Here is a 27,969-nt window from a genome sequence, read left to right as displayed (position 1 = left end):
GGACAAAGTAGGGGTCCATGAAACACAATTTTACACACAATTTCCAACCTGAGGAAATTTTATTAGGGTGAATATTCAGTTATGTGCCAACAGTGTAAATTATGTCCATATTCGCAGAAGGTTCAGCGATTGATTTTGGTCCCCAGAAGTGTTGGGATGCCACAAGTCTTTCTTTTATTGTGTTGATGCCAAAGTTTGTTTGATAATTGCTCCTGTGAAGTGCCTTGGGACGTTTGACTAAGTTAAAGGGGCTATATAAATGCAAGTTGTTGTTTGGCACAGAACAGTACCAATAAACTAATACAAATATATTAAAATATAGTTGATTGTGCAGAAATGAGGGCAAATTGGAATACAACCCGATAATATACGTTGATCTTTACTATCCAAGATTACAAACAGGGATGTTTGACCCAATTTGTATATTTAGTCTATTGACGGAAAAGTTCGATGATGAAGGAAATGTTGCTATTGGTATCTCTCTTTCATCCATTTTGTCAACCAGGCTAGTCTACTTAGGAAGGCATAAAAGTATATATCCTGCGACTTAACCAAATAATACGCTACAACACACTGATGTTTCACAGATATGTCTGAATTCTAAACCTCCGTGACTTTTATATATCTCCGGGGCATACCTTAAAAATCTGCTACCGAAAAAATGTTTATTCTTAAGAAAATTAGATGTGCCTAATACGAGTCGACTGATGTTGCCCGTCCTGGCCGAGTACAAAATAACCCAAATTTACACCGAGACTCGAAGATTAGGGGCTGTTTGAGTGAGGAAATACTTATTTTACGTGGCATATCTTTAAAATGTAAAACGCTTTTTTTGCGCACTCGGCGGCTGTTCTTGATGAGCTTTCTCTCTTTTAGTCAAGGAAAGACACCGATATCAAATGCACATAAATAAGACAGAGATTATTAATTAGTTGCAAATCTTAGATCTTCAAAAGCGAAAACGAGTTTCTGACCCCCAAGAGCTCGCTATTTCTAAAAAGTACCCATGAAATAAATAATGCGTCAAGAGAGTCCATCAAGGTTTAGTAATGAAAATGTACATTTGTCTTGTTCTCATATGCAGTTATTTTATTCTAGCACGGACTATGTGTAAACCAGGAAGAATTGCTGAACTCATCCATTTTGTTTCGTTCAGACCTGAAGTCGTGATTTATAGAGTCCCCGCATTACTAAACCGTACCGCCCAGCCACTCGAGAACCTAACCCTCGAACTTCTTCAGAGACAAATGAGATTTCTCTACATCCCATCTCAATCTTTGCTATTTCATATATCGTTTTGTAACCCGTGGCCGTTCATAACCAGGGCATTACATTACATTACATGTTATGTTATGTTCTTTCCAAATTCTGAGGCGACCTGACGCCTCAATCGGCACTTTAAATGTAATTGTGGCTGGATTATTTTGAGTTTAAAGGAGCAGAGAGTTCATGCCAAATAAAATGGGCTCAGTCCCTCAGGGTGACATTTGTATCCCTCTTGTCGAGGTCTTTTACATGATTCTGGTTCTTCTGCAAACAATGGGGCAGATTTGCTAGAACTTCTGCAAACAGGAACTGACAAACGTTAGGGTTTTAAAAGGTGTGCGGCCAATGGAAGTCAAAGTTAGATGTACGTTTTGAAACGTGATTACGGGAAAATGGAGGCGAAAACAAGACATGCAAGAGCCCACAATGGCACCCCCTGTTCTGAAAGGGTGCTCCTATTTCAAGTATCTTGTTGATTTTTGGACGATGTTGACCTCCCTCCATCTTGCAACATGATGGCCCAAGATATCAAGCACGACAGAAATAGTTAACATGATCGTACTTAGCTCATTTTTAAATAAAAATGATCAGGGTCATTTATTTGAAATATATACTGGGTCCTAGTGAAACCTAAGATGGCGGAAGTGACGCAGAATAGCGCGGAGCGGGGGGGAAGTAAGTACCTCAGTCTTTTTTTTAAAAAAACATAAATTTTTACATGATTTATTTTCATTACACAAGAGCTGTGCCCGAGTTTGGGGGTGGGGGAAGCTAGATGCCGTTGTTGGAGGAGGTTGGGAGCAGAGGCTGTGCTTGAGGTGGAAGGTGAGCAGCTGGTGGCCGTTGGGCGGCTGCGGCTCGGGCTCGTGGAGGCTCGCGGCGGCGGCTCGCGCCTGTTGTCCGTTGGAGGAGGGGGGGGAGGTAGGAGCGCGCGCTGATTGGCTCAGACGGGGCTGTCACCAACAACAAGACAGGTCGGTAACTGCAGAGAGAAAAAAAGCCAAAGGCAGAGAGAGAGGAAAATAAGCACGGCCATGCCGATCCTGCACGGCCAATACTGAAAACAAGGCCGCCGGCTGCTGCATAATCTTTGCAATGTAAAAAAAAAACTTTTGGCAAAATAGGTCCGTTTTTTTGGGGCAGGGAGCGAGATAAATAGGGGGTACTGCCCACCAGCCTAGGCCTAGGGCAGCCAGCCAATAGTGTTCTGGAGCAGCATGGAAATGCAGGGGTATTGAGGTATTTGGGGGGTGGGGGGTGTTGAGCCGTATTTTGGGTTTTGTGGTGGAAAAAGCAAGGAAGTGGTCACGTTTTGTGTCTTGCTGTATTTTTTTCCTTCTGCTCCATACGTTCTCACTCGTCTTTATTGATAGCAGTGCAAGAGTGCCAGGATAGCTGAGGATGAAGGGCAGCCATGTTGCACCAGGAACTTTTCATGCAAAAGCTTAATCCAACTCGGGACTGATTTTTATTTTTTGGGGGGAAGAGAGGTATAGGGTCTTTAAACAATATATGGTAAACGATCGTTAGTTTAAATGAACTGTCATTACAAAAGTAAGGAGCACGGGACCCGAAGGCAATCAAGTGGAAGAAAGGTTAAGGTGAGTTGGAGCCCAAGATTGACGTCAGAAGGTTTATTTCCACTATGCACAGTTTGTAAATCGAGTTTCAAATCAAGCTGAAATTTGAGGTTTGTCTAATGAATGGGCAGGTAAGACGATGTTGTTTCATTACAGATCTTTATTGGACTCTACAAGATCGAGATATTAACATTACTAAAACGTTATCCAAGAGGAGGAGCAAGAGTGGCCATAATGTACAGTGCAATGGAGTTACAGTATTTTAAATAATGCTAAAATTTATCTGATGGAATATATTCGATCTTTAATGCATTTAACAATTTTAAGAAATGTCAAGCTTTTGCTTTTTAGATTTGTGATAATTCCTTAAATTACATTAAGTTACAACATGTAAAGTTACATCATGTCTTTGGAAGGCCTACCCAATATGGGTAGCATTTAGAAATGCCCATACACCACTAGTTTAATGCTTATTGTAATAGGTAAATATATATTTTAGGATATTCTCTTTTCCTCCCTTTGGTTCTAAAAAAAAAGACAGTCTTTCAGTTGGAATGGAGAGAGGGGGCAAAATTACAATTGGTCCAATACCAATTTTAATGGGATGTAAAGTTAGCTTCTGTGGACAGCAAAAGGGGGTGAGAAAACACTTGTTTGAATAAATTGAGGTGTTTGTGTTACCTGTGTTGGAGTGGGCATATTGTATTTAAAGCTAAAAATATATAAAGTTATATATTCCACCAGTGTAAATGTGACATTTGTTATTTAGTATTTTTTTTGCTAATTGAAAGTTTTTCCTTCCAATTATCCTGCCATATCTGTTTTTGTGTTCATGTACTAGGATATGTGAATTCTGACTTGAGCATTTATGTTAATTGTTAGTGTATTCCACAATGTAAATGCATTTTTCAATTTTGTATGGAAACAAATTTAAAAGAAATTCTCTTAATTCTCCCCCAATTGTCCAAAAATGCATGTGTTCCAAAAATATAAAAGGTGGATATATATAATTAGAAATCTCTTTGAATGTAGATTTGTGCTATCTTAGTGAATTTATGTTGTACAATGTTTTGTAAATGTCTGCCTAGGGTAGTGTCCAACATATTTCATATAACTGGTTGACTTTCCTTTTTAAACTGTTGAAATAGACAAGTTTAAAACTCCAGATTATGCTTGTTTCTGTTGCCTATCTTTTCAGGGTTTGGACTTGGACGATACATGGTCTGGTTGATATTGGGATAGTGTGAGTCTTCCAGACATTATCTGGAATTAAAATATACAGTGTGATCTGCATTTCATAAAATTAATTTATTTATAATACAATAATCTGCATTTTCCCCAAATGGTTCAGCAAGTTTATCAAGTGAGTAGCTGAGCCATACAGACAACTAAAGTCTGAGGTTCCAGTCTCTGGTCTGCATAGCATTAGCTGATCTGAGTTAGGACAGCAGCAGGAGTGCTACATTTGGCCGCTGAGCTAGGAGGGGAAAATTGGTCTGCCTTTCAATGTGTAAATGCTATTGACCCTTGTTGGAAGCAGACATTTATGAATGACCGGAGAGGAATGGGCTTAATTGTTATGCCCCCACAGTCAAGTAGCTTGATGATGCTCAAAAGTTCATAAATGAATAACGGTTGCTTTGGTGAAGTATGGAAGAATGATTGGAACTGTACCTCAGTCCACTCCCTTAAGATGGGAGAAGAACAGTAGGTTTTTCTAAAATAAGAGTGGGTATATCCATTTACAGAATGGACGGTACTGCTATTTAGGTTAGTTTTTGAAGGTGTAAAGAAAAGACTATGACACAGTCCAGGTGAGGTGACTTTGAATATCCACAGGTCCTAGAAATGCTAATGTCCAAATATGATTTAGTTGCTCTTGTATGGTTTTAATATCTCTGGTTGGAGTTTTGTAAGTTTATAGGAACAGGAGTAGGCCGGTCAGTTCCTCGAGCCTGTTTTGCCATCCAGTGAGATCATGGCTGATCTGCACCTTAACTTCATCCACCTACCTTGGCTTCACATCCTTTTATACCCTTGTCTAGTAAAAATCTATCAATCTCAGATTTAAAATGATTAATTGAGTTAGCATCTACTGTTTTTTTGTGGGAAGAGAGTTCCACACCTTTACCACTTTGTGTGAAGAAATGTTTAACATCTCGCCTGAATGGCCTGGCTTTGATTTTAAGGTTATGCCCCTTTGTCCAAGACTCTTCCACCAGTGGAAAAGGTTTCTTTCTATCTACCTTATTAATTTCTTGCAAAATCAAAATCTCAATCAAATCACCCCTTAACCTTCTATATTCCAGGAAATACAAACCTAGTTTATGTAAATACTACTCATAATTTAACCCTTGGAGCCCTGGTAACATTCTGGTGAATCTGTGCTGCACTCCTTCAAAGGCCAATATACCCTTTCTAAGGTGCAGTGTCCAGAACTGTACACAGTACACTAGATGTGGTCTAACCAGGGCTTTGTATAGTTGTAGCAAAACCGCCTCCCTTTTATATTCTAGCCCTCTAGTTATAAAGGCTACATTCCAATATGCCTTTTTGTGGGGTTTTTTGTACCTGACTGCTACATTTTAGTGACCTGTGTACACGGATACCATAATCTCATTGGACCTCCTCTGATCCTAGCTTTTCACCATTTAAAAAGTACTCGGGATTTATCCTTTTTTGGTCTAAAATGGATGACCTCACACTTGCCTGCGTTGCAATCGATCTGACACAATTTTGACCACTCACTTTATCAATCTCTCTAATTTTATGCTCCTGTCTCCACTACTTACTGTACCACCAATCCTTGTGTCACTGGCAAACATGGCTGTCTATTGCGTTATCTACTTCATTAATAAATAGAGTGAATACTTGAGGCCCCAGCTCAGATCCTTGTTGGGCACCACAAGTTACCTTTTTGTAATTTCTAATTTTGAAGTTTAGTTAAATTGTTGGAACTCCTAGATTGTGATGAAATGTACTCAAGAACATTACAGTATAATGAAACTTGATCTGTAGGACAGATGTGCTCGTGTTGCATGTTTTAATTTTGGTAGAGAAATTTGAAAGATAAATTGCTATAGGAAAAAGCACGGTGGCATAGTGGTTAGCACTGTTGCCTCACAGCGCCAGGGACCCGGGTTCGAATCCGGCCTCGGGTGACTGTCTGTGTGGAGTTTGCACATTCTCCCCGTGTTTGCGTGGGTTTCCTCCGGGTGCTCCGGTTTCCTCCCACAGTCCAAAGATGTGCGGGTTAGGTTGATTGGCTATGATAAATTGACCCTTCGTGTTAGGGGGATTAAATACGTGGGGTTACGGGGATAGGGTGGGATATGTGTTGGTGTAGGGGTTACGGGGATCGGGTGGGGTATGTGTCGGTGCAGGCTCGATGGGCCGAAATGGCCTCTATCTGCACTGTGGGGTTTCTGTGATTCTAAAGCTATGAATAAATTATGGAAGTGTAACATAGAAACATAGAAGATAGGAGCAGGAGTAGGCCATTTGGCCCTTCGAGCCTGCTCCGCCATTCAACGAGATCATGGCTGATCATCCAAACCCTAGCACCCGGTCCCTACACCGACAGCCATCCCACCCAAGCCCTATCCCCGTAACCCCACGTATTTAATCCCCCCTAACACTAAGGGCCAATTTTTATCATGGCCAATCAACCTAACCCGCACATCTTTGGATGCACATGCGTGATAACACTGTTTGGGAGGGGAAAAGCAAAGAACAGCCAAAAAGGAATGTTGCCATATATAATGGAGCTTGCTTATGGTACCCAGTTTAAAAAAAAATACACCTATTAAATCAAGAAGACTACAAAATAAAAATATAACTGAAAATGTAACGCAATGAGGCACATATTTGCACACATTTCTGAGCAAGCTTCTTGGATTGATGTGCAAAGCCCCCTCATCTTCCTGTTCTTGCCTATATGGCATTCCATCTGAGTTGATTTTGCTATGCTTTTCTTGTAATGGACCATAAAAGAAAATGGTCCATCTGTAATGAAATAATGAAGAGAATCCCTAATTTAAAAATTTATGTAGGGAACAAAATAAAGCAACAACAACTTACATTTACATAGCGCTTTAACCTAGTTTCCTACATTACAACAGTGACTACACTTCAAAAGTACTTCATTGGCTGTAAAGTGCTTTGGGACGTCCGGTGGTCGTGAAAGGCGCTGTATAAATGCAAGTTTTTTTCTCTCTTTCCTTCAGAGGAGTGTTAGCAAATAAAATTGAATCCCAAGCCACATGAGATATTAGGACAGATGACTAAAAGCTTAGAGATAGGTTTTAAGGAGCGTCTTAAAGGAGGAGAGAGAGAGAGAGATGGAGAAGCACGGCCACCAAGGGTGGAGTGATGAAAATCGGGGATGCGCAAGAGGCCAGAATTGGAGGAGTGCAGAGATCTCGAAGGCTTGTATGGCTGGAGGAGGCTATAGAAATAGGGTGGCATGTGGCCATGGCGGGATTTGAAAACAAAGATGAGAATTTTAAAAGTTGAGGCTTTGCCAGACCGGGAGCCAATGTAGGTCAGCGAGCACAGGAGTGATGTGTGAACAAGACTTGGTGCGAGTTAAGATATGGGTAGCACAGTTTTGGATGAGCTCGAGTTTATGGATGGTGGAAGATGGGAAGCTGGCCAGGAGAGCATTGGAATAGTCAAGTCTAGAGGTAACAAAGGCATGGATGTGGGTTTCAGCAGTAGATGAGCTGAGGCAGGGGCAGAGATGGGTGATGTTACAGAGGTGGAAGTAAGTGGTCTTGGTGATGACGCGGATATGTGGTCAGAAGTTCATCTCCCAGACACCAAGGTTGTGAACGATCTGGTTCAGCCTCCGGCAGTTGCCAGGGAGAGTGATGGAGTCGGTGGCTAGAGAACAGAGTTCGTGGCAGAGACCGAAGACAATGGCTTCAGTCTTCCCAATATTTCGTTGGAGGAAATTTCTACTCATCCAGTACTGGATGTTGGACAAGCAGTCTGACAAATTAAGACATTGGAGGGGTCGAGAGAGGTTGTGAGGTAGAGCTGGGTTTCTTCAGCGTACATTTGTAACCTGACGTGTTTTCACCGAGGGGCAGCATGTAGATGAGAAATAGGAGGGGGCCACAGATAGATCCGTTGGGAACTCCAGAAGTAACGGTACAGGAGCAGGAAGAGAAGTCATAGCAGGTGATTCTCTGACTACGACTGGATAGCTAAGAATGGAACCAGGCGAGGACAGCCCCACCCAGTTGAACACATGTAAGAAGTCACACAACACCAGGTTATAGTCCAACAGCTTTATTTGAAATCACAAGCTTTCGGAGCGCTGCTCCTTCGTCAGGTGAAGTGAAGAGTTGCATATAAGCACAGCATATGCAACTCTTCACTTCACCTGACAAAGGAGCAGCGCTCTGAAATCTTGTGATTTCAAATAAAGCTGTTGGACTATAACCTGGTGTGGTGTGACTTCTCACATTTGTCCACCCCAGTCCAACACCGGCATCTCCACATCACAGTTGAACAAAGGAGGAGGATGGTGTGGTGAAAGGCTGCCGACAAGTCGAGTAGGATGAGGAGGGATAGTTTACCATATGGTAACAGTCATATAAATTGTCATTTGTGATTTTGATAAGGGCTGTTTCGGTACTGTGGCAGGGGCACAGATGGGGTTTGTAGGTGGGGTTGACCTACTTTCATATTCAATTATGCTGGGAAGAAATTGTTTTGATAGACTATTGTCTGTTAGCTGCTATTCCAAGACATTTGCTAGATCGATTTTCTCGGTTGGTCAGTGGGCTGTGCTGTGGTACTGAGCACTGCAGTCTGGGAATTCTCCAGATCTGATCCCTGGTTTTTGCTGAGTTAGCTAGAGCAGTGTGGAGATGCTGTAATTGTGTTCCTGACTTATGCAAGGGAAATGTTAGAGTTGTCATTTTGTATGGCTGTCAGTCACTCCTGCTGAGAATACATGTGTGAACATTGGATAAGACAGGATTACACAGATGTGATGGCTTCCACGGTAGAATAGTTTAACATCATTGTTTATATGTGTGCTACCAGATGACTGAGAGATATTCTGAAATCATATTGCAGCAACAGTTACTGCCTTCTGAATATGAGCAAGAGTAAATCGGAGGGAAAGCTGCAGAAGGAGGAAAAATTATGCTAACTAATAAGCAATTTGCAAAGTGGATGCTTTTTCACTTGTAGTTTTTTTGATTTGTAATGTTGAGACTTGAGTCCAAAATGACCCAATACGTTACTTCAGCATGTCTATACTACTTTGTAATACTTCCAGTAACTTGTATCCAATTTTTGTATTTTAATATACAATGGCCCAGAAATTCGGGTCGGGTGCTTCCCGCAGGTGCCCCCGACCTGCACTTAGCTTGCACGCCGGCCGTTGAGCTGTGTGCCCCCGTGGAATTCCGATCCTGGGCCTGCTCCAACTGCCGGTGCGCAGTGCTTGCGTATCCCAGGGGCGCAGTTAGTTCGATGCGTCCCCTGGGATCACGTGGGCCATGGAGAGCCAATCGGAGCAGGGAATGCCCATTCATAAGTTTGACAGGAAGAGCTGTCAAAACGTATAAATACTACGGGCCCCAAAACATCACTAAATCTTCAAACAAATTATAAAAAAAAAAAAAAATCACATTTTTTAAATAAACTATAAATTACATGAAATAACTATTTTAAACAATTTAAATCTTTGAAAAAAATCATTTTATTTTCTAACGGGGCTAAAAATAAACTTACCTTGCTTTAAAGTATTTAAAAATAATAAACCTGTGGAAAAAATGTTTTAATTTTAATTAATTCACCACTTGTAAAAAGCAGGCCTTACGCCTGCTTTTTATATGTGTAACTTCTGGAGACTTACCCTCCCGGGAAAACCTGCAAAAAAAACGTAAGTTCGATGCGCACGCGCAGCCTCTCCTGCGCACGCGTTCGACCTCTGAACCCCTTCTTTCAGGGGAACGGAAGTTCCGGTTTCCCACGCATGCGTACTCGCCCGTGGAGACCCGAAGTTCTGGGCCATTTACTTTTGTGGGTAATGCAAAATACAAGTCTGGTATTAGGTAATTTGTGACCATTTTTAACCTATTTTTAAAGGACGACTTTTTCTTCTCTGCCAAACTCTTCCCTTTCCTCCTGTTGGTATTGACTCCTTGCTGAAGTAAGGTTTCATGGTGCGAGGTTCCCTCCAGCACCTAGCTCAAATGACCATTATTCATTTTTTTGTGTGTGCAGGCTATTTGGGGGCAGGAGAGACATCACAATCTAGCCTGATCCACTCTCGATCCCATGTCAACATATGCTTCCCTAAGCTGGTGGTGCTGGAGCTATATGTATGATCTTGTTGCCTCCTTGGATGATGGGGGCTAATTCAGTACAGACCGCAAATTGATCTTGGGGCTGCCATAGTCTGGTCTCGCTTCTCACTGGATTAAACTCACCAAGCCATTGGGGAGTTCCTAATAGTTTTTATTATTTCTATAAAATGATTACATTCATAGTACTAGTTGTAGTAGTGATTGATGTGGTGTTACCTAGCTGTGCTTATGCCTTTGTTGGTTTAATTATGTGTGAGTTAGGCTGCAGCTTTTAAAACATATCGTTTTGGGAAGCTTCTTAAATTAGCAACTAGTGACCCTCCTCCTTTGGTGTTGAGGAGGTAAGTGGGGTGTCTTTGGGATCAAGATGGGGATGTAAGTTCATAATTAAGTCAATGTCTTGTGGCAGATTTGATAATTTGATTCTTGAATTAGTCAGATCAGCAGTAAGATGGAAGGAAAGCAAGAAAGAGAATTTGCATTTATATAGCATCTTTCACAATCACAACTTGCATTTATATAGCGCCTTTAATGTAGTAAAGTGTCCCAAGGTGCTTCATGGGTGCCTTTTCAAACAGAATTTTACACCAAGCCTCAAAGAGATATTAGGACAGGTGACCTAAAGTTTGGTCAAAGAGGTTTTAAGGAACATCTTAGGAGAGCGAGGTATAGAAGTGAGTGGTTTATCAAGGGAATTCGAGTTCAGGGCCTACCTAGGTAGCTGAAGGCACGGCTGCCATGGTGGGGCGAAGAAAATCTGGGATGTGCAATAGACCAGAATTGGAGGAGTGTAGAGATCTCGAAGTGGGGGGTTGTAGGGCTGGAGGAGGTTACAGAGATGGGGTGGGGCGAGGCCATGGAGGAATTTAAAAATGAGGATGAAAATGTTAAATTCGAGGCATTGTCGGACTGCCAGTCAATGTAGGTCAGTAAGCATGGGTGAATGGAATTTGGTGCGAGTTAGGATATGGGCAGCAGAGTATTGGATGAGCTCAAGTTTACGGAGGTGACAACCGATGTTCCCTCCTTTTAAGGAGCTGCGCGTGTCATTCAAAATACCGTGCATGTGCGGTTTTTGTATTGAAAAGCTGGCTGCGCCAGTTCCCTGGAGCGCGGCGCAGCTTACAGGGAACATTGGTGACAACTTCAGGATGTCCCAAAGCACTTCATAGCCAATTAAGTAGCGTTGAAATGTAATCACTGTTACAATTTAGGAAAACACAGCAGGAAGGTCTCGCAAACAGTAGTGAGATAAATAAACAGGTAATTTTTTTTAGTGACATTGGTTGAGGATTAAATATTAGCCAGCACACTGGGATATCTCTACTGCTTTTCTTTGAAATGTGCTGTGGGGTCTTTTGTGCCCACCCGAGAGGGTAGATGGGCAATAAAAACAGAAAATTCTCAGCACAGTTCAATTCAGACTAAAGCTCTCTACTTTCCCCTAATAATGTGCCTCTTCCCAACCTGAGAGAAACACTTTCTCCTGTACCAGTGTGATTTTATTTTACTCCTGCTCCATCTATTTTGTGGTCTGTCTGAATAACATTGTCAGTTGAAGCAATTTGATGCAGTAGCTCTGTGGCCAGAAACAACGTAATGGCCCGGACTTTATGGTAAAAATAACGGTGAGCGCTTGAGGCTATCAACACTCACCATTACTGAAGAGTAAATCTGACCGCAACTTCCGCCGATGGCACATGCGCAGTTAAATGCGGAAATCAGGAAGTTGCTGTCTGAGTTACCCTGCTTCTCCAGAAGCTTCACTATAACAGTATCTTGCTGAGAGACTCTGCATTCAAATACATGGAAAGGGCGTGATGTTGAAGTATTTGTGATATATACCCACTAAACGCGCCAGAAAAAGTTAGGGCTTGTCCATTCAAGTGTAAGTGAGTTTTTAATGGTGTGATAAGTCTTAATTACTGCCAAACAACCTCTCTGGCACTGAAAATTAACTTTTAAAAGTGGAGTCTCATTCCTTCATATTTTAATTATTGTTGGAGATTTAAAAAAATAAAGAAATTTAAATATCACTTTTTTTGAAACTTTGTTTCTTTTATCTCTTTCTCTTAATCCCACCTTTCTTTATTTTACTTTCTGTACGTGAGTTTGGCATTGAATTAACTATTCTAACTTGCACTTCCTGGTTCAGACTGCGTGTTTCGGTAAGGATTCTTCAATCTGATTGGTTAAGGAGATAAACAGTTGCTTTCCCTGTTCTCACAGGTCCCTCGCTGTTTTGAATTTCTAGTCACTGCACGTTCCAGGGCCCGCTGACCACAAAATCTGAGCCATTGTCTTAACTGACCCTAACAGCTAGTGGCCAAGATTTTTTTTAAATTCCAGAATTTTAGAGTAGGATTTTTAAAATTAAATTAACTACCGCCCCATCTCCAACCTCCCCATCTCCAACCTCCCTTTCCTCTCAAGTCCTTGAACATGTTGTCGCCTCCCAAATCCGTGCCCATCTTTCCCGCAACTCCATGTTTGAATCCCTCCAATCAGGTTTCCGCCCCTGCCACAGTACCGAAACAGCTATCATCAAAGTCACAAATGGCATCCTTTGTGACTGACAAAGGTAAACTATCCCTCCTCCTCCTTCTCGACTTGTCTGCAATCTTTGACATGGTTGGCCATTCCATCCAGCTTCAGTGCCTCTCCACTGTCGTCCAGCTGTGTGGGACTGCACTTGCCTGGTTCCATTCTTATCTATCTGATCGTAGCCAGAGAATCACCTGCAATGGTTTATCTTCCTGCTCCTGCATCAATACCTCTGGTGTCCTCCAAGGATCTATCCTTGGCCCCCCCCCCCCCTCCCATTTCTCATCTACATGCTTCCCCTTGGCGACATCATCCGAAAACACAGCGTCAGTTGCCACATGTACGCTGACGACACCCAGCTTTACCTCAACACCACTTCTCTTGACCCCTCCACGGTCTCTAAATTGTCAGACATCCAGTACTGGATGAGCAGAAATTTTCTCCAATTAAATATTTTCCATTATTTTCGGTACCTGCCACAAATTCCATTCCCTAGCCACTGACTCCAGCCCTCTCCCTAACATCTGTCTGAGGCTGAACCACACTGTTCGCAACCTTGGTGTCATATTTGACCCTGAAATGAGCTTTTGATCACATACCTATGGCATAATTAAGACCGCCTATTTCCATCTCCGTAACATTGCCCATCTCCACCCCTGCCTCAGCCCATCCACTGCTGAAACCTTCATCCATGCCTTTGTTACCTCTAGACTTGACTATTCCAACGCACTCCTGGCTGGCCTCCCAGGTTCTACGCTACGTAAACTTGAGGTCACCCAAAACTCAGCTGCTCTTGTCCTAACTTGCACCAAGTCCCGTTCACCCATCACCCCTGTGCTCGCTAACCTACATTGGCTCCCGGTTAAGCAATGCTTCAATTTCAATTTTCTCATCCTTTGTTTTTAAATCCCTCCATGACCTCGGCCCTCACTATCTCTCTCATTTCCTCCAGCCCCACAACCCCCCCCTGCCCAAGGTATCTGCGCTCCTCTTATTCTGCCCTCGAGCATCCCTGATTATAATTGCTCAACCATTGGTGGCTGTGCCTTCTGCTGCCTAGGCCCTAAGCTCTGGAATTTCCTCCCTAAACCCCTCTCTCTCTTTCATTAAGACACTCCTTAAAACCTACCTCTTTGACCAAGCTTTTGGTCATCTGCCCTAATTTCTCCTTATGTGGCTCGGTGTCAAATTTATTGTCTTGCAATACTCCTGTGAAGCACCTTGGGATGTTTTAGTATGTTAAAAGCGCTATATAAATACAAGTTGTTAGAATTTTCAAAACTCTGCTAAATTACAACATCAATTCGACATAATGCTTTTTTATTTAAAAGAAGATTTGAGTCGCAAATATTGCTCTTGTTTTGGAGGGTGGGATAATGTAAGTCTGCATAAGTGCTCGGCTAAAGATGTAATTGTTATTATCGGGAAAGCTTTCTATTTTCACTTTCGAGCCCACCTTTTTGAAATTTGTGTTTATTGTCTGCTATTTTCTTCTTCACATCCAAGACTTGTTACTTAGTAAATGGCACAAGTCTGTAATCTTAGTGGAGTCCTGTGAATTGACTGCATTTCTGATGTGAATTGCTTGTGAATCCTTACAATATTGATGTTCTGGTTGTGCTTCAAAAAAGGGTGGACTTGTTGAGTATAATGAGCTTTTGCTTCAACTTCTTATCTTAATTATTATCTTTATACAGATTCTTTTTTGTTTGCAATTTGTTAGTGTTATTAAGTAAATTGTGTGCTTTCTGTCCTTTTTAAGCTGTGTTTAGATTTAGTCTGAGCTCCCTTGCAAATTATCAATTGTTTAGTCTTTGTAGTTGACATTTCTTTTACTGGTAACTCTTTGCTTTAAAGGCATGAGACTAAATCGGAATGATTTTAATCTTTTATATATACTGGACATAAGCTCAATCCTGGGTAGGTGGAAACCTGTCTCAGAAATTACTTATTCCAAGTTGCACCTTAAGTGCTTCATGTTGTACTGAAGTTATTTAGTGTTAAGTCACTGAAAATGGTGTCTGCCTTCTTCTTCACTCGAACCCTGCCATGGATTATCTTTTAAGAAAATATTTAGCCCATATCTTGTTTAGGACCAGTGGAGTTTAAAGAAAGAATTGTTTTATAATGATATGGGGCTACATGTTTTCATAGAATCATAAGAGCACCGGAGGACATTCAGCCCATCGTGACTGTGCTGGCTCTTTGAAAGAGCTATCCAATTAATCCCACTCCCCTGCTCTTTCCCCATAGCCCCACAATTTTTTCCTTTTCAAGTATATATTCAATTCCCTTTTTCAAAATTGGCAAGCTGGGTGCATTGAGCACCAACAAGCAGCTCAAAGATAGCAGTACAGCAAGTTTCCAATAAGCGTATGTATGTGTGAAAATTCTGTTATACGCTGCTAGTTGATAAAGCTTCTTAGGTTTGTTGGGGCAAGATGACAATTATGCCTTATATAGTCCAATAAAATGCTCTTGAAGGTGATGATAAATTACTAAAAATGTAGTATTTTTGTTCTGCAATGATGTAGGCATTGCCCAAGTTATCCACAATAAAGATTTACTGTATATAGTGTCATTCAGGACCTCTGGATTTTCCAAAGCATTTCACAGCCAATGAAGTACTTTTAAGTGTAATCACTTGTAATGTGGGGACATGCGACAGCCAATTTACACACAGCAAGGTCCCATGAACAGCAATGAAATGTATGACTAGGTAACTTGTTTTCAGTGGAGTTAGTTCAGGGATAATTGTTGACCAGGACATTAAGGGAACTCCACTGCTCTCCTTTGAAGAGTAGCATGGGATTTTTTATGTCCACCTGAGCTGGGAGCTGGGTTTAACATCTTAGCCAAAGACAGCACTCTGGACTGGACTGAAGTGTCAGCCTTTGTGGAGTGGGGCTTGAACCCATAACCTTGTGACTCACAGGTGAGAATGTTACCACTGAGCCAAGGCTGACTCACATTAAAGAACTTAACTGACTTAACAGTTTAAAAAAAAAAAAAAAAAAAATATTGCTGCAAATATATCTAAATTTGCAGATGACCCCAAATTGGGGGGGATAGTCAATACTGAGGAGGATTGAAACAAGTTACAGGAGGACATTTGCAGATTTGGCATATAATTGGCAAATGAAGTTCAACACCAATAAATGTGAGGTATTACATTTTGGTAGGAAGAATAGGAAGGTCACATCATTTGGAGGGGGCGAGTCTAAGGGATCTAGGAGTACAAATACATAAATCACTAAAAGTTGCGACGCAGGTTAGCAAGACCATTTATTAAAAAAAGCAAACCAAGCACTAGAGTTTATTTCTAGATGTATAGAATTGAAAAGTAGGGAAGTTATGCTAAACCTGTATCAAACCTTGGTTAGACCACAGTACTGCATACAGTTCTGGTTGCCATATTATAAAAATGAGAGAGGCACTGGAGAGGGTGCAGAGAAGATTTACAAGGATGATATCAGAAATGCGAGGGTATACATATCAGGAAAGGATGAACAGGCTGGGTCTCTTTTTTTCTCTTGAAAAAAAGAGGGCTGAGGGGTGACCTAATAGAGGTCTTTAAAATTATGAAAGGTTTTGATAGTGAATAGAAAGAGAATGTTTCCACTTGTGGGGAAGAGCATAACTAGAGGCCATCAATATAAGATAGTCACCAAGAAATCCAATAGGGAATTCAGAAGAAACTTCTTTACCCAGAGAGCGGTGAAGCAAATAGTATAGATGCATTTAAGGGGAGGCTGGACAACATATGAGGGAGAAAGGGTTATGCTGATAGATTTAGATGAGGAAAGACTGGAGGAGGCTTGTGTGGAGCATAAACGCTGGTAATGGACTAGTTGGGCCGACTGGCCTGGTTCTGTGCCGTATATCATATGTATATGTGCCTCCCTACAGGCATCCCAGGTGTATCAACCCTTTCCCAAATCTAGCACAACGGGGAGTTTCCTGGAGGGCTTGGCTTGGATGGATCCAGAGCCTGACCTGAGAAAGTGATCATCCTATTACACCAGCCAGATAATGTCTTTCCACTTGTTGGCTGACAGATATCTACTGTACCAGCACAATCAGTACTAGGAGAAGTGAATTTTGACAACTATCTCCAAGTGAGGCATTTCCTCCAAAACCTTGCAGTACTTTGCAGATTTTAGTGTGAGCCAACATGCTCTTGAATATCTATCCATTCCACAACTGTCTCCTTCAGACTGTTTTGAATTCATTTTCAAGAATTGGGCATCACTGGCAAGGCTGGCATTTATTGTCCATCCCTAGTTTCCCTTGAGAAGATGGTGGTGGGCCTTGAACTGCTGGATTTTGTGTGGTGAAAGTGTTCCCACAATGCTGTTGTGTACGAAGTTCCACGATTTTGACCCAGCAACAATGACAGAATGGCTATATTTTCAAGTCAGGATAGTGTGTGATTTGGGGAACTTGATGCACCTCCTGCCCTTGTCCTTCTTGGTGGTGGAGGTCACTGGTGTAGGAAGTGTGGCTGAAGAAGCCTTGGCAAGTTGCTGCAATACATCCTGTAGATAAAATTGGTCTACATTCAAACTTCTTGGTAAAATGAACTCTGCTGGAAATGCACATATGTGGTTGATGGATGAGATCAGGGCTGGGCTTGACTATGATGCCCCTTCTGATTCAAGAGCCTAATAACACTCATGGTCTCTGCTCACACCTGAAGAGTGGCTTCTTGGACACAGGAGGATGCCTGGTCCCAAAAAGAAGTTAATGTCTTTAGGAAGGGAGTTGGGAAGATTTATGATTGGGATCTGTTATATCTCAAGAAACACAGACTGTTCTGTTCGATTTTGTGTTGAAAGACGTTATTTGAGAGTTATGCGATGAGCACGGTGACTTTTTTAAGTGTCACCTTAAGATACTGTTTTTCTTTCCAAATTATGACCCATATAGGACAAAGTAACTTGCAACAATCTGTGACTATACTGAGGTTTGGAACATTTGTTGCAGAATTGACAATACTGTTGGGTTTCATTAATGCATCTGTAATAATCCAATTTATATAATTTTGCCAGAGAATACACACAATTGTGGGAAAATCTAAGATTAAGAAAACTAAAGATTAATCTCATAATTTATTATATCTTCATTGTCCAGTGAGGCCGGAAGTAGTGCTTTGTGACTGTTGCCACAGCATGACTTTAGAAATGCAAGAATTGCCCTTTTGAGCTTTTTTTGCTGATTTACACAAATTCTTGATTAACAAGTGTCGCAATATGGTTTTGTGATGGTGTAGGGTCACCTCAATGTCAAAAGTGATTTTGAAGTCTTCTAAATAACCTTATACAGTATAGAGGCTTGGTAAGAATTGTTCTATATGCACTGATATATTTAACATTACAGGTTTTTAAGTTTGACAGTTCTATAACCAGTTGCTTTTTCTTCTCTCTTAGGGTGACACTAGGGCAAGATGGATCATGCCTGTGACTATGAATTGACTGTGGGCAGCGCTTTGCCTTTTGCTAATCCGCAACAGTTTTCAAATTCATTGGGTTTTAATGTTTCTGAGAGTAATGGCACAGGCTGCAGGACAGGACAGAGTATTTGTGGACAAGAGCGCTGTAATCTGCAGGACAGAAGTGCTGTAGAGCTTTCCACTGATTCACAGGATGGTGCACAACCAGCATTTAACGGACGAGTTTCAGCACCATCCTACATTCCACTTCGCAAGCTTCAAGATCTAGCTTCTATGATTCCTACTCGGTTTTCTGAGCCCCCAGAGACAAAACAGTGGTCTGAATCCCCTGAGGGCTCTCCTACCCTGGACTATTGTGCAATTGACAGAGGCAGTCGCACTTCTCCAGAATCGGATTCTACGCAGAATGGTTCACCAGAGTTGAAGTTAAAGATAACTAAAATGGTTATGAATGGAAAGATGATGTTTGAGTCATCTATCTGCAGTGAGGTGGAAACAGAGGATGTGAAAGATTCTGAAGAGCAACCTCTAGTCATCAAAGAGGTAGAAGTACCAGTAATGCACAGAGCAAAAAGAATGAGAAAGAAGAGTGTTAAATACAGTCCTTCCCATGAATTTGAACAGAAAGTGGACAACACGATGGCCTCCTATCCCCCAGCTCCAGTGGAAGGAAAAAAGAACGTGAGTGTTGCTATTATACAAACAGAGCCTAGGTTTGACTGGATGAATTTCTTCTAATATGTTTAATATGGTGTACATAAAATATACATTTTGGGGCACTGGTTGTTTTTGCAAACTAAACCAAATGTTGCTGCTTGTATGAAGGGAGCTGCTTTCACCCTGCTCCTGTGGAATTAGAAAAGCTAGAGTGGATCATGACAATCCATGTAACATAGCAATTGCATAGAAAGGGAGTGGTGAGTTTGAGCTCCTGCTGTGAATATGAGAGGTCCATCCTGGGAGTTGTAGTTTTCACCTTTCACGTGTTGAACTGCCAGGCCCAGCGTGTATATTGTGATAAGCAAGGCAGGAAAGCTATAAATAACTGTTGGGTTCAAGCAGTTGGGGGGAGAATATTTTATACAGTTTAAGCCATTAAATATAAATTCTGACCCAACAATGTTAAAATGAAGGGCATTTTATGTGTTGGGGTGGTTTTCCACGTTAAAGATCCTATATAAATGCAAGTTGTTGTTGATGTTTGTGCTGGGGTCAGAGGGTGGTATTTGAGGTGCTTTAATGATTAACATGGACATTATGGCTGGAGTCAGCTGACCGTCTAGCCTGAGCCATAGTAAACCAACTGGGCCAAATGTCTGCTTCCATATTGCAATCAGTCTGTGTTGGTGTCTGTCCTCCACACAAGCAGTTGTCTTAATCCCATGTGCCTGCCCTGTTCGCATATCTCTTTAATCCTTTAGTGAAGACTTGTAGGCCACATCATAACAACTTCTGCATAAAAAAATGTTTCCTGCATGCCTTCTCTGGTTCTTTTGCCAATCACCTTAAATCTGTGTCCTCTGGTTACCGACCCTTCTGCCACTGGAAACAGTTTTTCCCAATTTAATCTTTTAAAACCGCTAATGATTTTGAACACCTGTATCAAATCTCCCCTTGACCTTCTCTGTTCTAAGGAGAACAGTTTGGGATTTAGCGCATGCAGAAATCCGAAACTTGGCGTCAATTTCAAAAGGCGGTATGACGGCATATTCAGAGTAAGCTGTCATACTGACCGCAAAATCAGGACCAGTCTCCAGTCACATAATTGAAGTCCTTCATCCCTGGTACCATTCTCTTAAATCTCTTCTGCACCTTCTCTAAGGCCTTGACATTCTATCTAAAGTGTAGTGTCCAGAATTGAACACACTACTCCAGCCTAACCAGTGTTTATAAAGGTTTAGCATAACTTGCTTGCTTTTGTACTCTATGCCTCTGTTACTAAAGCCAAGGATCCCATATGCTTTTTTAGCAGCCTTCTCAACTTGTCCTGCCACGCCCAAAGGTTTGTGCACATACACTGTTTCTGCCTCCCCTTTAAAATTGTATCATTTAGTTTATACAGGTAGACTATCCTTTATCCGAACTTCCGAAAACCTCTAAAAACCGAAAAGTTTTTTCGTTCAGCGTAAGTCGTGCGCACGACATGACCAGAGTGGCGCACGACTTGCGCTGCCGACCCCGACCCCCCCCCCCCGCCGACCCCCCCCCCCGCCGACCCCGACCCCCCGCCGACCCCCACCCCCGACAAATTTCCCAGTCTTATAAAATACCTTCTGAAATCCGAAATTTTCCGAAAACCGAAACATGGCTGGTCCCGAGGTTTTCGGATAAAGGATAGTCTACCTGTATTGCCTCTCTTACATTTTGATAGGAAGAATGATCACGTCACACTTCTCTGTTAAATTTCATCTGCCATATGTCTGTGTCCTCTTGAAGCCTGTTGCTATCCTCCTCATTGTTTACTACATTTCCAAGTTTTGTGTCACCTGCAAACTTTTTGTCCTATATACCAAAGTCCAGGTCATTACAGGAGACTTTGGTTTATCCGGAGGTTATATGTCCGGAATACTCGATCTAACGGCAAAAATCAGGAGCCGTTTTCTATACGTTTTTTTTAGTTCTCGTTGCTTTTTTTTTTTCCCCCAGTCAGGCACTGCGAGGTCTGTAGCTATAGCAACAGCTTCAGCTAGAGACGCTTGCAGCTGCCTGTTTTGAAGCTGTTGCTAAGCAACAGGGTTTGTTGATTCACACGGAGCTTTTCAGTTCCGTATCTCTCAACATTAACGCTGGTATATCCGGCACTTTTGATGGTACGGCACCAGCTCGGTCTCGTCAGTGCCGGATATCAGAAAGTTTCCTGTAATATGTATCAAAGAGCAGTGGTCCCAATGCTGACCCCTGGGAAACAACACTGTATAATTCCAGTCTGGAAAAACGACAGTTTGCCACTATTTGCTTTGTGTCCCTTAGCCAAATTTGTATCCCTGTTGCCGTTGTCCCTTTTAATACCATGGGCATTAATTTTTCTATTTTATCAAATGCCTTTTGAAGGCCCATATACACAATATCAACTGTACTACAGGTTGAACCCCGGTAATCCAGCACCTGACGGTCCGGCACCTTCAGTGGTCCGGCACAAATTGAAACCAGCGGTCTTTAGTTTGCGGAGCAGCCGCTCGGCGGCGCCACCGTTTCCTGCGATATAAACAAACATAATATTGTACATAATATTGTTATTTTAGGTGTTATTTACCTAACCTTCAGTGGTTCGGAATTATCAATGGTCCAGCACCGGCCTTGTCCCGAGGGTGCCGGATTACCGGGGTCCCACCTGTACCCTCATCAACCCTCTTAGTTACTGCATTAAAAAACACGATTTTACTTTAACAAATACATAGACTTTCGTTTATTAGCCCATACTTTTCCAAGTGCCAATTCATTTTGTCCCATATTATTGGTCCTGATTTTGCAGTCAGTATGATAGCGTACTCTGAATATGCCGTCATACCGCCTTTTGAAATTGACGCCAAGTTTGGGATTTCTGCATGCGCTAAATCCGGAACTTGCGATCTGTCAAGTTCTGAATAGAAAAATGATCCGCTGCAACTTTCAAATCCTCACTGCTGGCGCAAAGTTGGGCTAATTGCCCACCAACTGCGCTGGAAAGTTTTATGGTTGGTGCAAACAGGCGCAGGAGCCTGTTTACACAACGTAAGGAGTGGGGGGGGGGAGGAGATGAGAAAATTGTCAATAATTAAAAAACTAACACGTAGAAGAACCCACCAGGCAGCTGTAAAGGCTCGGTTTGAGGGATGAGATAATTTTAATTTTTTTTTAATCTTGCAGAATCTTCCAGTAAATAACTCTACTTACTCCAAAGTATTCCCTGTGCTTTTTAAAGCCAAATATTGTACTGGTCAAATAAATATAATTAGTATCACACTGTTTAATTTACAAGTTGCAATACATAATAATTCTATGTTTCCATAATAATTCTATGTTTCCTGATTGGCTAGTGAAAAGAGCACTGCCCCATGTGATCCCAGGTATGCTAACGCACAACTCCGCAGCATTTCAAAACAAATTTTTGCTTGGGGCTTTGCACGAGGTAAGTGCGGATTTCATTTGGAGATCGGTGGCATACTCATTGGCCCAGAAATTCGGGTCTCCGCGGGTGAGTACGCACGGGGTACTCGCCCGTAAGCCCAATGGAAGTGCCAGTTTCCTGCATGCACTGCGCATGCGCGGGAAACCGGCACTTCCGTTCCCCTGAAAGAAGGGGTTCAGAGTTCGAATGCGTGTGCAGGAGAGGCTGCGCGTGCGCATCGAACTTGCGTTTTTTATTTGCAGGTTTTCCCGGGAGGGTAAGTCTCCAGAAGTTACACATGTAAAAAGCAGTCGCAAGGCCTGCTTTTTACAAGGTAAGTGGTGAATTAATTAAAATTAAAACATTTTTTCCACAGGTTTATTATTTTTAAATACTTTAAAGAAAGGTAAGTTTATTTTTAGCCCCGTTAGAAAATAAAATTATTTTTTTCAAAAATGTAAATTATTGTTTAAAATAGTTATTTCATGTAATTTATAGTTTATTTAAAAAATGTGATGGTTTTTATAAAAAAAAAAAAAAAATTATTTGAAGATTTAGTGATGTTTTGGGGCTTGTAGTATTTATAAGTTTGACAGCCCTTCCTGTCAAACTTATGAATGAAGCATTCCTTGCTCCGATTGGCTCTCCATGGCCCACGTGATCCCAGGGGACGCATCGAACTAACTGCGCCCCTGGGATACACAAGCACTGCGCGCCGGCAGTTGGAGGAGGCCCAGGATCGGAATCCCACGGGGGCCCACAGCTCAACGGCCGGCACGCTAGGTAAGTGCAGGTCGGGGGCTTGCACCCGCGGGAAGCCCCCGGCCCGAATTTCTGGGCCATTAGCTATGCCGCCGACTGCAATTTCAGGGCTATTGTGTCTAAACCACCAATATTAGGCTGACTGGCCTGTAGTTGCCTGGTTATTCCTCTCCCCTTTTTTGAACAGGGGTGTAACATTTGCAATCCTCCAGTCCTCTGGCACCCGCCCCCATATCTATGGAGCATTGGAAGATTGTAGCCAGAGCCTCTGTAACTTCTACCCTTACTTCCCTCAGTAACCTAGGATGCATCACATCCGGAACGAGTGACTTTTTTATTTTGAGTACTGCCAACCTTTTAAGTCCCTCTTTTTTATTTATTTATTTATTTTATCCTATCCAATATTGCTACTACTTCCTCCTTTACTGCTACATTGGCAGCATCCTCTTCTCTAGTGAAGACCGATTCGTAGTATTCATTTAGTACCTTATCCATGCTCTCTTATATTTATGACCCCTAATTTTGAACTCCTACAAATGGAAACATTGGCTGGTATTTTTCCCAGGCAGGCGGGTTAGGGGCGGAGGGCCTCTGAGGCCGGGTTTCCCGCAGGCCCTGCCAACTTTAACGGCAGTGCCTGATTTGAATGTAAGGCCTCCTATTCCTGCCCACAGACAACCGACTTGAGAGGCTGGCTGCAGGTGGGTAGGCCTCTGAAGCGAGGAGCCGGTCTGGGGAGGGATCGAGGGAGGAGAATCGGCAGGTGTCTGGGATCGGGAGGCGGGGGGAAAAGAGAGCATCGGCAGGGGTTGGGGATTGAGGAGGGGGAGAGAGCATTGGCAGGGTTTGGGGATTGCGGGGGAACGGAGAGAGCATCGGGAAGGGGGTGTGGTCGGCTGGGGATCGTGGGGAGGGGTTGGCTAGGGAGTGGGGAGGGGTGTCAGTGTTGGGTGGTCGCGGTCGACCAAGGGTGGAGTGAGGCCTGGGTATGTGATCGGAGGCCTCGTGGTGGGGTCTCCGATCGCCGGGGGGTGGATATGGTCCGGACCCTGGATCCAGGAGGTAGGTGTAAAGCTACTTACCAGTTGGATGCCGCAGTCCCTGCCTCTGTTTAACTGCCAGGTTTCAGGAATTGTGTGAAACCCATCCACATGCAGTTAAGCACAAAATGGAGGGGGAAAAAAGAGGCTTCCAGTCTCATTACAATATTGGCCCCTGGCAGTGGGTTGGTCGCCCGCCCTGCCCCGTCCCACCTCCAGTAAAACCGGAAGTGGGCGGGTTGGAGGCGGGATCAGGTTGGGCAATCCCATTTTTAACACTTTTTAACTGCCCCATGCTCCAAACCCACCTGTTTTTTTTAGGGGAAAATTCTGGCCATCTTCTCTCTGTCTACCCTATCAAATCCATTCATAATTTTAAATACCTCTAATAGGTCACCCCCATTATTATTAATTGATATGTTGCTTTTGTGATGTCAATCCACCCTTTGGATAAGCATCTTAGGACTGAGATGAGGAGAAATGTCTTCACTCAGAGGGTTGTGAATCTTTGGAATTCTCTACCCCAGAGGGCTGTGGATGCTCAGTCATTGAGTATATTCAAAACTGAAATCGATAGATTCTTGGGCACCAAGGGAATATAGGGATAGGGTGGGAAAGTGGAGTTGATGTAGTAGCTCAGTCATGATCTTCATTAAATGGCGGAGCAGGCTCGAAGGGCTTTATGGCCTAATCCTGCTCTTGTTTCTTATGCTAGCTAATAGAGCACTAAAACATATTCAGTTTGTTCTATTGATATAAACAGTAAGCCATCAATTTTTTAGTAAGGGTGTTCTCATTTTTTCCAAATATTCTTAGAGTTGCAACTCATCATGTTTGGAATATATGAAGAGTCAGGTGTTTAGGCGGTGCATGATTTGGGTTTTTATTATTTATTTAGTTGTCAAGGCTGTGTTTTCATGGCAAGTTTCAATCTTCTGTTTTTATTAGATTTAACAATCCTGTTCATCTATAGTTAGCCATAATGTTAAATCTGATAAAGACAGCTGTGCACTTGCATCATTCTTAATCCTTCATTGTAGACATTGTACATGAACTAGATGGAGCATATTTACTGGTGTCTGCCATAACAGGTGTTGCAAGCAAATGGACCTATATCAAAATAAAACTGCTCCTAGGAATTCCACAGCAAGTATTTTTTAAAAAAACAGTCAACCTGATTATTTAGTGATTTTAAGGCTCTAGTCCAATCTCTGGGCCCAGGTTGTTATAAACCACTGTACCTTTGCTGTTATCTTTTGATGCATTATTGTGCTTATCAAGTCGAGGATGTCTTTTTCTACTCTGTCAACATCAAGAATACCAGTGCGAGTATAGGGATGGCTATATGCAAAGTATAGCAGTTTCTACTCTTCCCCAACAATATACCATAGACCCAATATCAGAAGCCATTCTATATCAGTATACACCATTTCCCTTTCCCACACTACCTCTTGAGATTGCTAATTTGTAAAAAAAAAAAAAATCCAGTTGTTTTGTGCTGTGACTTGTTTCCACTCTTCTTCTTCTTAGGCAGTCCCTCGGAACCGAGGATGACTTGCTTCCACACTAAAAATGAGTTCTCAGGTGACTGATGAGTCCAATGCGGGACCTACAGACTCTGTCACAGATGGGGCAGACGGTGAGCAGTATGGCGTTCCATCTGTCGCTGTTGGGGTTGTCCATGAGATTCCTGACGTTCCAGGTCTCAAACTTCATTTTAATGGGTGGAAGATGCCTGTGCGTGAATTCTTTTAACGTGGGGTGGCCGTTGCACACCAGCTACCACACGGGCTTGACAGAGCAAGGTCTTGGTCCAATGGCAAGGGGATCCAAGACGATTGGAGACCAGGCTCTGCTACATCGGCCTATCACACACACACAAACATACTCCTGCTAGGAATTGGTTCAGATGCCCAAACTCATTTTGCATTGATCCTTTATATACAACAAAGACAGACTTTTGAAACAACAATAAAGTGCTGGAAACATAAAGCAGGTCAGTCAGCACCTGTGGAAAGAATAGATAAGTTTATATTTGAGTACAGACCTTTCAGAACTGAAACAGAGATGGACAGGCTTATTAATACAATTAGAAAAAGGGGAGGTGAGTGTGTGTGTATGCATATGTCTTTTTGTTCTCTTCTCTCGTTCGCGCTCTTGCACTCTCTTTCACTTTCGCACACTCATGATTTTTACTAGCAAACGACAAGCAGTTTTATTAGCCTGCTAAAAGTTTTTGAGGGTACAATGAAAATATAGACTAGAGGATGAAGTAAACATAATTTATGTGGACTTTGTCTTATTAATTCAATAAGAGCAGTAGCCACCTGTGTTTTCCTTAATTTTAAAAATAAAAGCAGTGGATTTTCAAGACTTTTATAATATTTTCCAGATAAATTTGAAATGGCAGTTAACCAGTTAAATTAAATGGGGTCTCGGGGGCATACTGTTGTGGACGCAGTAAGTAGGATCAATAAATTAATAAACAGATATTGGGAACAACTAAGTAATAAATTAACACATTTCCCAACTATGAATGAATGAAGGAACCAGGAACAATTAATTTCAAAGTGAAATATAAAACTTGCATATGCCTAGGAAGATAGGAAAAGACCATCTAGTTCATCAGTCCCACCTAATCAGGTATGATTCAGCCATGGACACCATTGGGCCTCCTATTCCCAACCCACTCCCAAGTCATACAATCTTCTGGGAGAGGAAAAAAACTGAGGCCAATTTAGGGAAAAACTGGGGAAATTGCTCTCCAACCTGCTAAGGCAATCAAATAAATCTTCAGGAGACCACAGTAGCACATAATCCTACTAATCCCTGCAAACGTGGGACTTGCTCTCTTTTTAACTGGAAGTGACGTCCTCTCTTTGGAACTTATCCAGATCCCTTTTGAACAACTGCAGAGAATACTCAACGTATGCATTAGTAATTTGTTCTAGAGGGGGTTCACTCTTTGAAAAGAAATACTTCCTAACAGCTAGGCTAAATCTTTGCTTAAGTATTTTTTTATACATGCCCCCTAGTCCTTTCACCCCTTTTCATTTCAAATAACCTATGTAACTGGACAGAACCTAATCCTGTAATTTTTAAAAATCTTACTGAAATGTCCTCTAAAGCAGCATTTTTCTAATGAAAATAGCACTAACTTCTTGAGCCTCTCTCGCCAATCCTCTGTACCTTCTTCAGGAGCTTGATATTCCCTGCCATGAGTGGGGACTAAAACTAGATTTCATACCCAAGTGTGCTCTTTACCAAGGCCTTGTACAGCCCAAGCATAATGTAATTAGTTTTGCATTGCATTGTCCTAGCAGTACAACCTAAAACTCTTTTATGTACCTTCCTAATGGCCTTTTGATGATTGATCAACTATGACCCGAGAGGTCCTTACCCTGCTCATTAACCTTTATCAGGTACTCCTGCATTGTGTACACATGCCAGGAGCTCCCCAAATCAAAATTCACTGCATTCTGAAGGAAAGAAAATACGTGGGAGCAATTGGAACTGCGGGCCTTTGCTCTTCGGTCAGTGAAAGAACGAATGAACAAATTAAAAAAAAAAAAAAAAAAAACATTAATTGAGCATGACCAATAAATAAAGAATACACGAGTAAACTTTAAGTGCTAGTTAGTTAAAGGAATCACCAGGGAGGAATGAAAAGTAGATAAATAAATCACAGCAGAAAGCAGACCTCCCTGGTAAGAGAGGGAGATGAAAATGGAACCGAGGGAAAAATCAAGAAATTTCAAACCAGGAATAATAAAAGGAGAAACAGTCTTTACTGAACAATTTCTGGGTTGGTACTTTACTTTAGAGAAAACTCTGTAGGAAACCTTCGGGTAGCCACTTGAAGTAGAGTCAAATTCTGAAATGTGCTGCAAAACCTCAGTAATGTCCT

At 42.1% G+C, this 27,969-nt stretch overlaps 1 protein-coding gene across 3 annotated transcripts in view; it reads left to right on the top strand.

Annotated features, from left to right (window-relative positions):
• The first annotated feature begins 2,046 nt into the window (after positions 1 to 2,046).
• The window catches only part of LOC147113976 (uncharacterized), a 288,093-nt gene continuing 262,170 nt past the window's right edge, over positions 2,047 to 27,969 (top strand). The window contains exons 1-3 of one of the 3 annotated variants that reach the window (XM_085995439.1): positions 2,048 to 2,867; positions 3,003 to 4,089; positions 18,151 to 18,854. In XM_085995439.1, coding sequence (XP_085851565.1) covers positions 18,168 to 18,854 — 687 coding nt within the window. In that variant the 5' untranslated portion in view covers positions 2,048 to 2,867; positions 3,003 to 4,089; positions 18,151 to 18,167. Of the gene's footprint in view, positions 2,868 to 3,002; positions 4,090 to 18,150; positions 18,855 to 27,969 lie in introns of all 3 variants that reach the window. The other 2 variants (XM_085995440.1, XM_085995438.1) reach the window with 2 other exon arrangements.

Source organism: Somniosus microcephalus, chromosome 8, assembly GCF_052327205.1.
Source record: "Somniosus microcephalus isolate GS21.2 chromosome 8, FLI_Smic_1.0, whole genome shotgun sequence".
Classification (NCBI taxonomy): domain Eukaryota; kingdom Metazoa; phylum Chordata; class Chondrichthyes; order Squaliformes; family Somniosidae; genus Somniosus; species Somniosus microcephalus.
This window is presented reverse-complemented; position numbering and strand designations above follow the sequence as displayed.